The sequence below is a fragment of the Hermetia illucens genome, chromosome 2 (assembly GCF_905115235.1).
Source record: "Hermetia illucens chromosome 2, iHerIll2.2.curated.20191125, whole genome shotgun sequence".
Lineage (NCBI taxonomy): Eukaryota > Metazoa > Arthropoda > Insecta > Diptera > Stratiomyidae > Hermetia > Hermetia illucens.
This window is the reverse complement of record NC_051850.1, coordinates 23,163,920-23,179,656: the sequence shown is the minus strand read 5'-3', so window position 1 is coordinate 23,179,656 and position 15,737 is coordinate 23,163,920. Positions and strand designations below refer to the sequence as shown.

Here is a 15,737-nt window from a genome sequence, read left to right as displayed (position 1 = left end):
TGAACGAATCGTTGGCCAGAATGCTTTGCAGCCCGAATACCCATTTTAATGTTTGTGTACTCAACATTTTTTTCAATTACGGTTTGGTCAATAAGCAAGCTTAGAAAACTGAGTTTGGATGAAACATTCAAAGTCGTCTTGGCTTTTGGTATTTTTGATAAGATTGCGAGCCTGTGTTCTGGATCGTTCAGGTGGTAATAGTGACCACTTATGGCCATTCTTACCTTTCACATTTTTCGAAGTATATTCCGTTTCATCCTCATCATCAGAAGACTCCCCTTCAATTTCGTATGAAGCTTCACTATCTGTCATCATTATATCCTCTTCATCACTCGACGAATGTTCATCAGAGGGTTCATTTTCATCATCATCAAAAATACTTCTCACATAATCTGGCGACTTTTTGTTCTTATTAAACGAATGATCCTAAAACAAAGGGTCTACACTGTATACTCCCCTGTTACCAAAATAAATACAAACACCTGACATGGTTCTATTGAGGACCTTTGGTTATACATTCAAGAATAATGATTGAAATAACCTAAAAGTGCTCTTTAGCCTAAACAGTGCTTTTGAATGTAGCTCTGGAGTAGGTGATTTGACAAACACCAACTAACATCACAGAAACAATACTGTTTATATCATTCACGCATTAGCAACTCTATGCCTTTTTTTTAGTGGTACCCTTCGTCTTTCCCGCTGGATTTTCAAGCGAGTTTAGAACTCTACAGCAATCCTTGCATTCCACGTCGAACTCATCGTCTTTAAAGTCTCTAAGCTCCCGACACGTTGTTTCACTAATCCAAACTTCGACATTTATAAATGACAATTATTGGTTCCTACTTTTACTTCCACCCAAAAAAGGAAAAAGGATTTTTCTACCGATTGCGGTTTGTGCACTTTTCTGAGGATTGATTGATCGTCGCAAAACTCACCAAACTTATATTGTAATAGGTTTACTAGTCTGATGTCGATCAAATATCTCCATTGCTTTTTTCAATCCTCATGTCAAAACCTGTGTTTGGATCGCAGGTTAACCAAAGTTACACAACCAGTATCCTTTCTTTAACCTTATTATTGAAACAAATCGATGGTACGATTTGCGTGCAGGTATGATTCATCACTGGTCCTTCTTTTCGTGGGCGCCGTTTACTGGAAGCGCTCCAAAAGATTCAAAAGTTTCGACATTTTCCAGAGTTAATTCTCTTATCTTCACATTTTGCCGATTTGGTGCCCTTTTCCTAGCTTCGGTAATGGGTTTAGTTTTATCTCCATTGAACCTTAACTACTTCGAAAGCTATATAGAGTTTACTCGGGGGATCGCAGTAGAAATTTCAGTAAAGAAAAGAGTGGGCGTGCATTTTCTCTCTACGGTCATTATTGGATAAAGATCAATTTGGTGATTCACTGGTTGATTCGACAAGTATCCCTTCAGAATATCTCCAATATTTAGATCTCATGTGAACTTGGACCTCTATGCCCCAAAGGGTTGTCTTGAATTATAAAACCATTGATTCAGATTCCACTTCGCGGAAGGTCATTCAGAACTCCCAGAATTTCAATGGGTTAGAATTGATTACCAAATATGGTAATCTCAGTAATACCACTTTAGATGTAGGAACTCTCCGATGATATTTTAACTTCATCCAAGTGGATTTACCGAAGCCTCCCTATTACTGTCGCCTGTTCAGTTTTTCAAGCCAAAAATTTTGGAAAAACAAACTATTTTTTCCTGGAACCCCGACGATGAATGGTTCCATCCCAAAAGCGGAACACATTCTTTACTCTCTCAATTTTCGTTACGTTTTTGCTTCAATTCAGCAAAATTCAAACAACTCAGAGAAAAAAAAACGTTTGTCATTGTTAGTGCAGCTGCCGAAGTCTTGTATTCAAACCATTCAAAGAACTTGTCAAAAAAAAACCTTAGAAAGAAAGGAGAGGCATTGGTTTCCCGTGATTACTTTGTACATAATCCATGTGAAGAGCACATTGTACAGGGAACTGATAATATGTGTGACTGTGAAAATCTGCTATGGAGGAAACGTATCTTTTCACAATACACGTACAACCACTCGCCATACTATCATGATTGATCTCGGCAGACAGGTTTTTGAATTCAAAACATTACTCCATTGCGACAAACATAGTATTCCTATATGATGGTATGCGTATATGTAGGCAAGTCGATGACACGACCACGGCCTGAACTGTGTGTATAGCTGCGATAACGATAATGATAATGAAGATTGATGGAAAGAGAATTTCTAGGGAATCGATTCTTGACTTTAAATTGGAAGTTTTTATTAGAAATACATAATTAGTTTAATTTATTTGGCATTTAGATATCGTTATCTGATTGAAATGCTTTTGAGCATAGATAAGGTAGCTGAGTGCCTTTCTATAATATTTTAATGCCAGAAGCTTCCGTTGGAAATCACTGGAATTTCTGCTTGGGACACTGAGTTATGTTTTAGTGGTACATATATCACGATTAGAACAACAACAAATAAAGTAGAAGATATTTTCAGCTAATCGGAGCATCCTGAGAGGACCAGATTTTTGAGGGAAGTTTGGTATGTGATTTGATTTGTAACTGATTGGTTGTCGGAGTTTTGAAGCAATTGAGAATACCAAGGACGGGAAGGTGAAAAAGGCACTTCGAATAGATATTGAAGAAATCCTTGCGAATAACTCAATAACAGGAACACAAACTTCATTTCCAAACTGCAAATCAAACAATCCAAATATAAAAAATATATTGAGGGTTTCCAGTAATATACCTCCGTTTCATTAAAAATGCTGAAGGATTTTAGGGAGGTTAAAAAATTTCCCGAGTTTCCATCCGGAGCAGAGGTAGATGGATAGACGCTCTATTATCACTAGGGTACTCCCCCAGTGAAACCAAATTATTCTCCTTGTGTCGGTTTTTATTTGACAGTCATAGGTTGCTCACGAACTACTAAAAAGACAGCGATCCGCGCCCGGCCAACATCTGTGGTGATGATGCTCCGACAGCAGTCTGCCGACTCTGCTCTATTAGATTCTGAAAATCTGAAGTATTTGCGACAAATGGTTTGCTTCGTGCATTAAACTTTCAGGGAAGCAATCTTTTCTCGTTCGATATGGTCACACATCAATCCGATTGGCTCTAAGGACCCTGTCTATTCTTCCATCGTTGGTGAGAGAACACCTAAATGGGGATTGATATACAGAGCGTTCCCCTTCTCTCGACTCGATTTTGCGATTATATTTCCTAGTTGGCGAAAACTAATTTTTGTTTTGCTGTCTGGCATAAAGGGAGTCTTCTTAAGGCCTCCTCGGTTCCCTTATGTTTTATCTGGTGGACGTTTCCTTTATGTTTTAGCTTGCTGGCGGGCCGTCAAAGCAACTTATCGTTGTAATGTATACTTCAGTCCATGCTTTTTATAGGAACCTCAAAATTATCCGCACAGCTTTTAATCTAGAGGTATTTTTTCGGGAGCTTGTATTCTAAGGGTAACTTTGTTTCGGCGTACTCTTCTTGACTTCATTTTGAAAAAGATCTTAATAATACGCTTTGTGTATAGATTCGCTACGATGCATTTTACCATCTTTAATTTCCTTTGCATTCCTCCTCCTAGTAATAAACAATCGTTAATATTTTAGATATGGTAGTCGCCTAGGCTTATAGTTTTCTTCCGTGGTTATATATATACTATTATTAACTTTATTTGAAAGTATATCGGTATGGAGGGTATTTCGGAGCTGAGTCACCATATAGTGGCAGCCTCTTGATTTTTTCCAGATTTTTCGGTTGAGCTGTTTCTGAGAATGGCCCCGTTAAATAAATGATCACTTTCAACACCCGGAAATCCCCGTCTTTCCAACAAATGTCAAAACTAAGACCATCTTTGGAAAGTACTAACCGAGACCTTTCATGTGATACCCCACATGATTATATTTGGTGAAAAAAATTTTACACCCCTCTTTTGCATGTATGCTGCCCTTACATCGAATGTAACAGTATGTAACTTACTGTATGCGGGACGTTCCCACTCCTCACCTTTCGCACGACTCCATGCTCTAGTACAAAACATATCTCACCTCGAATATACCATTGACGCCTGACGATAAAATGGATTCTGCTGTTGTGTATGTCAGCCGTGAACCCTCACCGACTCTGCCAAAAGTTGCTTCCGGCTACTTTTGAAATTCTCCTGTCACTTCCTGGTTACTGAAATCGTGCCTAGCGAGAGCAATTCAGTGATAATTGTCCAGTGAGACCGTGCCTTCCTGCAAGTGCGGCGAATTCATCGCCATCAAGCAATTATCTGGGCGTTGCTATGATAATGGCCCAGTGAAACCATGCTTCTTAGGGTGCGTGGAATTTATCGTGATCAAGCCAGTGTTCAGACACTGTATATACATATTTAGAAGACTGGTCTTCTAAACCTTTAGGGAAGCTAGGAAAGGCAATAAATCGCCGCCCAATTAGTAACCCCCTCTCTCATCTTACAAGTGAGTATTTTTAATATTTTGCACAACTCTTCCTGAGCTCGAAGAGATTTCCTCGCGATTTGAGATATCAACCGTAGTTAATACGAAACTTCTGAAGGGGTCCAACCTCAACATAACCGGCCTCACTAAAGGGTCTTTTTTTAAAAAGGGGGAAACCGTAGATCCGCACCACTCAGGCTTTTAATAGGTTTGTTATACTAGAGAGTCGTCGAATTACATATCGCCCCTTGACATACTTTCGTTTCCCTTTCGTGCAAAGTTTAACAAAAGTCTGGATGTTATTTAATTTAATTTAATGTGTTTATGGAAAAAAACATGAAGAAAACATGTTTTTTTGCTGTTCATTTTAAAAATCATTTATTTTAGTTCAAGAAGGGTAGGGTAGGTATCAGTGGCCGCTCCGAGGAGCCCAATTAGCGCTTTGGTGCGCCGTTTTGATACCACAAACTCCTAAGACCGTGACTGTTGTTATAGGAACAGGGAAGCGGAGTCCAGCTGGCTCGGATCTTCAGAGCCAGCCCGTAGCATTCACGAAGGAAAGCAGCTCTCCGACCCTGTAACTAGAAATCTCACTGAGGTCCCCAAAGAATGGTTTACCCAGTGCCCGCAGCCTGACTCGAGCCATAGCCGGGCAATCGCAGAGAAAGTGCATGAGGGTTTCCCTTCCTTCCCCGCAGCTTCGGCAATGCGAGTTGTAGGGTAAGCCGAGCCTAGCGGCATGGTCCCCTATGGGCCAGTGCCCCGTACAGACCGCCGTAATCTTGAATAGTTCAAGAAGATTTGTTCCAGATATTTTTTGAAAATGATATCTTCCAAATGTTTGTCTTTAACCTTGATGGCCAAATGTTCTCCTTTTTTAGCGTTTTCCATCGTTTTTTGGCCAATATGCCGGCTATTTCGCGTCGAATGTTGTTTTTGAGTTGAGCTAGAGTCCTTAGATTGTTGATGTATACCTTGCATTTGAGATAGCCCCACAGAAAAAAGTCTGGTGGCGTCAAATCAGCTGATCTCGGTGGCCATGGAAATGGTGATTTTCCATGGATATCAACCTTCCGGGGAACAATGGGTTCAAAAAGTAGATTGTAACGCGTGAAGTGTGGAAAGTTGTTCCGTCCTGGTGAAACCTTTTCATGTCATTTTCTTCGATGATGGGCATGACAAAATCACGAATCATGACCCGATAACGGTCACCATTGATGGTAACAGAGGCCCCTTCGTCATTTTCGAAAAATAACGGTCCAATGACCTTTCCGCACAAACACCGCATCACACAGTCACTTTTTGATCGAAGAAAGGCTGCTCTTCAATTAATTGAGGATTTTCGGTAGCGTAGAAGCGACAGTTTCGCTTATTTACGCCTCGATTTAACTGAAAATGGGCCTCGCCTGACATGATGATTTTTCGTCAAAAGTTTGGTTCATTGCGAACAATTTTGACGACCCATTTGGCGTAATCGAGGCGTTTCGGATAATCAGCTGGGTTTAATTTTTGTGCCAATTGAATTTCTTACGGAAACATTTTTAAATCAAGACGAATTATGTGCCCGAGTGTGGTTCTTGCAACGCCTAACTCCTGGGAACGACGATAACTCCATGCTCTCAGAGTCTCCTCAACACTGGCTCGTACGGTTTCAATATTTTCATCGGAACATCTTGTACGCTGTCTGGATGCGTGACTGGTATTGTTGAGACTACCGTGGTTAATAAAATAAACGCTGCAAAGTGCTTTTAGATGGAGCACTTTTCACTTTATTTTTTCTTATGAAATGCACGTTGAGTTAACAAAATTGAGAGCTTATTTTGAATGTAAAGCTGAATTATTTCAGCGCGTTCTATTGGAGTGTACTATTGCATGTTATAAATTGTCATTAGTCAATCTGACATTCCTGCCGAAAGTTACAGGGTTACCAGTTGGGCCAAAATTAAATGGCCTACCCTGTAGTTACCAGCCTATGTTAATCTTATCAGATATTACCTCTCAGATTTTACTAATCAAGTATTTTTCTTGTTGGTGAAGGTAACAACCTACCTATACTAATCAACTTGTTACAAAACCGACAATACAGATTTGGTTCAAAGGTTCCAAATTAAACAATTAAAAGGTTTAAGGAATTAAAAAGTAATACCGTCTCCGTCGCTAGTAGTGATTATTTTATTAAGCAAATATCGATATTTCGGGAACAACTTGTTCCCTTCTTCCGGGTGCCCGGGTGTAGACAAATATCGATATTTGCTGACCCCCACGGCCGAGTTTAAGGTTTAGGTTTAGGGTAAAAAAATTAGAGAAGTTGAACAGTTGAGTATCGAATTTTTCATCATTGAGTATAGTAAGTGCATCGTAGCTTTTTTAAACCAGAGTTGTGTTTAATACTCGATGAATTACTGTAAAAATGCACTGTCTTATCATAACTTCTAGACGTAAATACTGTCCGAAGCGCGGAGCCCGGTTGACATATGGCAGCATGAAATTCCCACAAGGGGATTAACCACAAATAACCGGGCCCAACAGCACATCGTCCAGAAACTCCTTGGAGCATATGCTCTCAGAGGCCATCCTGGTTTCCACGGTGCCAGATAACTTCCGGTGAGGGTTCGTGCTAAGGGGCAGATAATCACATACAAAATGTATCTCATGATTAAGAAATACATGGAGTTTCAGTTGAAAACTGTCTGAAGAAGTACGGATAAACTCTTCAAGTGTTATCTTTCCGTTGTACTTCTTGTAGCACAACGGCTGTCATAAGGGGAGTACCAAGTAGCAAATGTATTTCCGCAGATTACTCTGCAAAGATTTCCCTTTGCCTCTGCACCAGATGGCACACTGATCACAAACCAGTTCGGAGCTCATCATGATAGAACTTAAGCCTTAACATATATTAATAATGAAAGGATACTTCCAAAAACAATTAATCGGAAATTCTTCTAAAGACCGTAAAATTTATTGATGGTCAAATTTCAAACCCCTATGGTAATCCAAGCCTAGTATCAGTTGGGCTACGATATCAGCGACATTTTTGTCCTTTAAAAGTTCATGAGGACATCATGGTAAATAGCGCAACTTTGAAGAAAGAAGGGAAAATTGGACTCATTGGAAAACGCTGAAAAACTGTCGAAGCGAACCATTCAGTAACATATTGGATCCAATGGTTTCGGTCATTAGGTTTAGGGTTTACTTTATGATAGGTACGATGCTGCTGGGTATAATTGGACTTCAGAAATCGGTCGATAAGTTCTCACTAAACCGCTACTTACCTCTCTGCTTTCCAAGTATATCTCCCAAGTGTCCCAGAAAGGATTCAATTCATATTTCAATGAAAATTTCTTATCAAGTAAGTTAATGAAAAGGACGAGGTAGTTTACAAGTTTTGCTTTTGAGTAGTTGTTAATCTCGCAGGTTTTTGGCTAGTCAAGGAGGTCAGGGAGGATGTAATTGAAAACGCATTTCTTGATTGCTTCTAAAATATTTCTTAATCTTTATTTCAAAAATAAAACAAGAAAAATTTAACACATTCTGGCGAAAGTTTCAGAGCTAAAATTATTTTCCGGGAGCCAGTTATTACCCTCTTCAGTAATTACATTTCGGGAATCAGTTGTCCATCTCTTCGGTAACCAGTTGGGGTTCTGTTCAGTTATATTTTAATTAAAGAACCAGTCGTTTTCTTCTTGGGATATAACATTTCGGTAACCAGTTATCCACTTCTTCGGTTATTTCATTTCGGGAAGCAGTTGCTGTCTTTTCCAAAGCTTCATTTTGGGAACCAGTTTCTTCCAATTTCGTAAATTAAGCCAGTGCTTCCCTTTTTCAGCAGAGCTATATCACTTTAACTGATTCGACAAAAAATAATGATGCAAAAAGCAAGAGAATAGAAAAACAAGTCGGGAAATCGGAAGCTGGACGCTTCAGGTATGAAAGATTTTGTTTATTTCTTTGATAAAAATATTTGATTGTGAATTTGTCTCATTAGTTCTTAGCACTTAATATACGTATATATTATGTGAGAGCATCCATTTTCGGGTGATATTGACATTCAAAATGTTGAATTTCCAAAGAAGTAGCAATTTTGACCTATTATAACTTTGTCAGTAATAATGCGATTTCCACCAAACTTGGCAGGATCAAGCCTGCATTTCGTGGTGCTAGGATGAACTTAAGGCGGGTTCTGCAGCCAATTACTGAAAACTATAGTAATATGCTATTATTAACTTTATTTGAAGGGATATCGGCATGGAAGGTATTTCGGAGCCTAGCCACCAAATAGTGGCAGCATCTTGATTTTTTTCAGATTTATCGGCTGAGCAGTTACTGAGAATGGCCTCGTTAAATAAATGATCTGCTTCGACCCCCCGAACTCCCTGCCTTTTCCACAAATGTCAAAACTAAGACCAGCTTCGGAAAGTTCTAACCGAGACCTTTTCCACCAAATTTGGTGTCAATCGTTGCTACAGCCGAGAAAAATACGCGTGACGAACAGACAGACAGTAAACCGATTTTAATAAGGTTTTGTTTTACACAAAAAATGATCTCTAAAATATTCCGACTCCACTATATGAATTTTGTTAATTTATCAATAAATTTAGAAAAAAATCACAATATGCGTTCTTATCAATTTTTTTATTTTTTCTTATCATTTCAGAAGGCGATTTGCTTAAGGATGACGGATTTTGGTGGTCCCCGGCTGATGCTCCGAGGACATTAGGCTTAAAATTAATACATGGATCGCAAAAATGGCGGCGATCCTTTGGCGCCTCCCCGGCCCCCAAAATCATTACCAGGAATACATCGTCCACGGGCCCCTGAGCCGCCGATGATGAGCGCGCCCTTATCACCAATACAACAACGTCAACAAACACATTTACGTACAAATAATCATCTTCATACGCATACGCATCATCAGTCAAATAGTAACAACGGCAACAACAACGTTGTGAATACTACGATTAGAAGTAGCAACAACAATTCTAGTTTAATAAGAAACAACAACATCAACAACAATAACAACAGTAATCATAGTAGTAGTGATGTGCTTTCGGTGCATCCTGTACCGATAACAGCACCACTCATACCATTACATCAGCAACAAGCACATAATATTAGTAATAGTAGTTTAAGTAGTACAACAATTACTTCAACAAATAGTTTCACGAGGCGGAGACCGCTGCCACCGCTCCTCGGTACGAACAACAACAACAGCAACACCCTGCTGCCCTCGATATCCTCGAATCTTGTTCACGGCGCCGAGTCCCCCGTTTCGCCTGTCACGCTGGCGGCGCCGCGGCCTGAAAGCGAGCGGCTCGCCAACGAGTATGTCGACACACCGTTACGGTCGCACCACCACCTGGCGCCACGCGCCCAACACCCGGCCGGACACACCCCCGGTCAGGTTACGACCCCGCACGCCCTCCTGCTCATTCAGCAGAACGAGCGGCGCCAGCAACAGTTGCAACATAGTCATCCGAGTCATAATCAACATAGTAGCAATGCAATTAGCCCCGCAAACATATCATTATCCAGTGTTGGGAGCGGTGGCGGCGGGGGTGGAGGTATCAGTGGAACCTCGACCTTATCACATTCGAATATTAGTAGTAGCCATAAGGGTAGCAGTGGCACGACCACGTCGCTTGGCTCGACCCAAACGACGACGTCGACGACGTTACTACTTCCTGGACAGACGCCCCGACAGCAACCCTCGCCAGGTGTCCGACCTAATGCGCTGCCCATTGCCGCCATCACAAAGCAGCCCGTGTCCTTCTCAAAGGACACGATGCCCGCTTCAATGCTGCACGACGACCCCGACATGCACCATACTGGTGTCACCCTTGGGGGCGATTCTCCGAACTCGATCACCTGCCCGCGCTGCAACCGATGCCGCTGCGAGCAATGCCAGAGCCCCCGGAAGCTTCCTTCCCGATGGGTCTGCAACAAGACGTGCCTGTGTTCCGCTGAGGCGGTCATTGACTACGCCTCCTGCTTGTGCTGCGTCAAGGCCCTGTTCTACCATTGTGCGAAGGACAAAGAAATGGAGGGCGACGATGGAGATATTATCTCTTGTGCAGATGACCCTTGTTCGTGTCTGCCACACAAACGGGCGGCACGATGGGGATGGCTTGGGGCACTTTCCGTTGTCCTTCCCTGCCTCTGGTGCTACTGGCCCATGCGCGGGTGTGTCGCCCTCTGCGCCAAGTGTTACGCACGACACTACCGGCCCGGCTGCCGATGTCAGTCCTCAATCCGCTCGACGAGTATGCTGGCGCCCATTTCGACGACGAACACTATCAGTGCAGCGAAAACCGCCGACAGTGGTCGAACTGGAGCAGGAGGCGTCACAGGACATCATCTTAATAGTAGTAGCGGTATCACTGGGAGCGGCCATCATCATGGCAGTGGAACCGGCCGCACTATCATGCGAACGAGCGACCTCACTCCGGAAAAGCGGCTGCTCGATTCAAGTCCCGAATATTAAATATTACTTTCAAATTATGCAAACCAGAGAGAGGGGGAAACTAAAGAAAACTATCCAGAAAAACATGGAAAGATACGCAAACTGCTGCGCACAAATCATGGAAAATCTGTCATTCAATGTTATAATTTTACCTATATTTAATATCTGAGGTATATTCATATAGTAATAAAATAATTATAAATAATAAATGGAAATTTAAAATTACGAATGTAACCAAAGACTGCAACAGATAATTATTAAATATTAGAATGTTTTTATTTTAATTTTATTTTATTATTATTTTAACATTAACTCAGAAAATGCATTAAGCTATATATTCTGTAACAAGCGAGCCGGGAGGCCAGGTGTATCCTTGTCGCTTGGGGGTCTCGCCAGGCTCCACCTATCCCTAACACATCCATCACTCCAGTCTCCATGTACAGTTCCAATGCCCACTTTTAATTAAATCCCAGGAAAGTAGCCAAAAGTGTACGATACGGACAAATAGGAATTCAAAAGATTAGATAACTCCTGAACAATTTCGAAGCTAAAATTTATTCATGTAAGTGTTTATATAAATAACATTTAAAGGACATTCTTTCTTTCATTTTTTAAACGAGGAAAAATGTGAATATCTGAAAATGTAATTGAATGTAATGAGATGCAATGCGCTGTAGAAACAAAACTTTATTACAAGCAAACTATATATAAAAATTAACAAAAAGAAACAATCCTTAATGTAAGCTGGAAGAGCAAGGAAGAAAATGGTTGAAAGTTCAACAGAAAGGAAACTGAATCGAAAATTCAACACGATTTAAAGAGATAATAAAAAAGATAAAATATTGAAAAAAAATATTTATTTTATTTTTATGTATAAATGTATTCTTGTTCCGTTTTTAAATGTTCTTATGTTGATCGCGAAGGGCGTTATTATTCCCGACGAACAGTGAGATTCCAGAAACACCCCAGAGAACACAAAACTGTAAGAGATGAAGGTTGATAACAAATGTATTTTTGTAAATTACAAATGCAAAACTTAAGAAAAATGGAAAAACTACACAAAGAATTTCGATGTATACATAATTATTATGTGGTTAAAAGTGAAACTAATATAAAAAAAAACACAATGAAAACCGAATAATAACCTTATTTATATTTTTTATATATTTATTTGTATCTCTTCATCTCTTTTTTGTTTTTTACATTGTTTCTAATCAGAAAAAGGAATAGAAAAAGCAAAACAAACAAACCTTAACAATAAATAATGAAGATCCTTAAATATAAATATATAAAAAAAATAAAAAATAATTTTGAAAAAATCAAGACTTTTGTGTTATCTTTGCATATTTCAGGATGGACTACTGAAGAAGATTTGGAAGTTTTGAGGGGGGGTTGGTTTAGTGGACTTGCAGGAGTAGGTAGGTAGGTATCAATGGCCACTTCGAGGGGCCCGATGTGGTGCGCTGTTTTGATTTTTTTTTTTGGGGGGTAGGATAGGTGAATTCATTTACGCACACAGTGTTGGACTCCCGGTTCGGTACGTCGTCGGACTACCAACTAAACACCTTCTCATCGTTAGAGAACTAGCCTGGAACCGTTTGTCACATTACTTTGGGCTAGTCCCCGAAGTCTCCCGCCTTGCGGAGCATTCAAATCAGGAAATTCATTTCATCAACGGATGAGGAGGAAGGGAACTGTCAGCTCAAGGAACCCTCTGCCATCCGGCTCTTCCACCGGTCAATCTTAGCAACGAGAAGGGCTCGAACGTAAAGGGCAACACGGCTCTACCTATTACCACTCCTCAGCATCTCTTCGACAATGTTGTCTGGAGAGAGATCCCCTGTGTTTCAATAGAGCTGCTGACGAACCCCATCCCACCTTCCACAAGAAAAAAAAGTGTGGTGGGCGTCGTCCAAATCTCCATTGCAAAACACACAACCCGGAGATCGCGCGTTTTCAATTTTGTGCAGGTAAGACTGAAAATTTCCATGTCCACTTAAAAATTGGGTAAGGAAATAATCGGTTTCACCATGCTTCCGATTCAGCCACGCACCTAAGTTGCCGATGAGCCGCCCAGTCCATCTGCCTATAGTTTCATTTTCCCTCGAGATCGGCCACTCGTCTAGAGTGCGTTGCCGTTCTTCGCGAGCAACCTCTCTTGGCTCATCTCCCTTGCGTTTGTATATGGCTTGACGCTCCTTAGCAAGAAGGGCAACGGGGATCACTCCCGCGATCACCATCCCGGCCGGTTCAGAAACAGTGCAGTACGCAGACGCCACCCGCAAAACTCCCCGTCTCTGTACTTGCTCGAGACGTTTACGATATTCCTCCTTGCTAAGAGCGTCAGCCCATACCTCTACGCCGTAGAGCAGGACACACTGCGTTGAACTCATCAAGAGACGTCGCCTGCTAGACGTAGCACCCCCAATGTTTGACATTAGTCTACTTAACGCCGAAACTCCAGCTGCAGCGTCGTTCGCTGCTGCTTTCATTTGCTCAAAAAAGCTCATCTTTGAGTCAAGAGTCAACCCGAGGTACTTTACCGCTGATTTTGACTCGATTATCAATTCGCCGAACGATATGGGACGCAGGGTCGGAATTCTCTTTTTAGTCAGGATGACTACTTCGGTTTTCGAGCGCAAAGTTGAAACCATGAGTAGTCATCCATCCGCTTACCCGTCGCATCCATATGCCAAGCCTGCTTTGCGCCTGTTCGACAGTGCGTCCAGCAACAAGCGCCGCGACATCATCTACATAGCCCCTTGTTTTGGTACTGCTCACTGATGAGTACTAAATTAGCTTTGGCCTCCATAGCGAACTGCGCTAGCAACTCGTGAGCGGTTGTACTCCGGTGCATATTGATTTCTAGGATGCGAATCATGTTGACCGTGTCCTACCTCTTTCCAATTCTGCTCTGAAAACTGGACACCGCCCCGAGCCCGCAGTGTCCGCAACGCTCTCATCGGTCGCGCCACGGTCGCTGTATAGGACGCAGCTTTCCTTTTCATTGCAGGTGTTCACTTTATGGCCTGTCTGACCGCATTTACGGCATGTTCTGTCAGGTCCTCGAGAGTTTGCAGATGTGTGCCCATAATCCAAACATCTGCAACATTGGCTTGGGGCGGCCCGAATTCGTAACCTACACACTACCCAACCAATTCTTATTTTCCCGTTGTTTAGAAGCTTCCTCGCGGATTGCTCGTCAACTTCCACCACAGCGAGTTTTTGGCCTTGGGAGTTCCCAGAGGTGATACTAACCCGGACATTGATTACTTCCGGACATTCGCGTTTGATGGTCCCTTCTACCTCGTTCTTTTCTGTGAGACAGTCAAGGTCTCGAATTTCTAAAGAACACGTGGGTTCCAGGCTGGAAACCAAAGCTTTTGCTCCCAGAAGCCCCTTGACTGCTTCACAGAACGTAACTTTAATCTTGTAACGGATTTCGCTGAGGACTTCCGCAAAAATCTTCTCCTTCGTCTCCCCACCTTTTTTTTTGGTGCTCCGTCCTTTGTTTCAGCCTTAATTTTAGGCAGAGGATTTTCTGATGACGCGACGTGTTGTTGTCTTTTGTTCCTTGCCGCCTTCTCCTTTGGCGCCCTAGAGAGTACCTGGGTGATGTCTTATGTTCGAAACCATTTGATTAGTTTCGGCAGTGTCCACTGTGCCACTTTCCGCAATTATAGCACTGTGTGGTATGGTCTGGGTTCCTGACTCCGTTGCAGGTGCCGCATCACTTTACGAGTCCTTCTCTCCTTCTGCGCGTCCCGATGTCTCGTCGGGTATTTCAGCCCTTGAGGCGTCCTTCGCTGGGCGCTGGGTCGAACGGCGCATTTTCGTGCTGCGAATAAACACAGCCAGCTCAACCACAACTACCACCTTGGCAGAGCTAGGCTCACATCACTCCATCGACGTCGGCAAGGATTTGTCGACGGCTCCGGGGACTCCCAGTATGTCCCGGCGTGTATCCGTCATTAGCAGTTCGCTCTTCACCGAGAAGCTTTTTCGAGGCTACTACCTAGGACGCAGGTATTAAGCCAGCTAAGGGGTCAGAACTACTTGCTCGGGCACCTCGGGGACGCCATTCCCCGTATCGTAAATGGCCCTTGAAGGATCGTTGATGATCCCTGAGGGATCGCCGTTTTGATGCCACAAACTCCTAAGACCGTGACTGCTGTTTTGGGAGCAGGGCGGCAGAGCCTAGCCGGCTCGGGTCTTCAGAGCCAGCCTGTAGCATTCACGAAGGAAAGTAGCTCTCCCACCCTGCAGCTAGAAATCTCTCTGAGGTCCCCAAAGAATTATTTTACCCAGTGTCTGTAGCCTGATTCTAGCTAGAGCTGGGCAATCGCAGAGAAAGTGCATGAGTGCTTCCCTTCCTTCTCCGCAGCTTCGGCAGTGCGAATTGTAGGGTATGCCGAGCCCGAGATCTGCTAAACGGTGCTAGACAATATCAAAAAAATACTTCTTAACGTTCCGAATATTTGGAGATGGTCAGAATGACCACCCGGATTGTTTTTCTTTCCACCACAAGAGCAGAGCTATTGAATAAATTAAGAAAAGGGAATTCTGAGCATGCAGGTTCTCCAGAATGTAAGTGCCGCTTACATACAGTCTCCTAGAGAAACACTGTTACGGCTTTGCGTTCAATAGTGCGGGAATATGGACAGGGTTCTTTGGAACTTGGATTCGCTGAAATGCGAACGACTCCCCTAGGACTCCCCTAGGAGAATTGTTCCAACGTGATGTTGGTATTGAGAAAATTGCATTTCCAGATTTTAGACAAAGAAACGAAGACGGGTCTAGC

The 15,737-nt window shown here is 42.4% G+C and overlaps 1 protein-coding gene across 1 annotated transcript in view; it reads left to right on the top strand.

Moving 5' to 3' along the window:
• LOC119648036 (protein sprouty) overlaps window positions 1-12,242 on the top strand; it is a 99,209-nt gene extending 86,967 nt beyond the window's left edge. The window contains exon 2 of the mRNA XM_038049462.1: window positions 9,131-12,242. Within this exon, the coding sequence (XP_037905390.1) occupies window positions 9,209-10,957 (1,749 nt within the window). The 5' untranslated portion in view covers window positions 9,131-9,208 and the 3' untranslated portion in view covers window positions 10,958-12,242. The remainder of the gene's footprint in view (window positions 1-9,130) is intronic.
• Window positions 12,243-15,737: the final 3,495 nt, after the last annotated feature.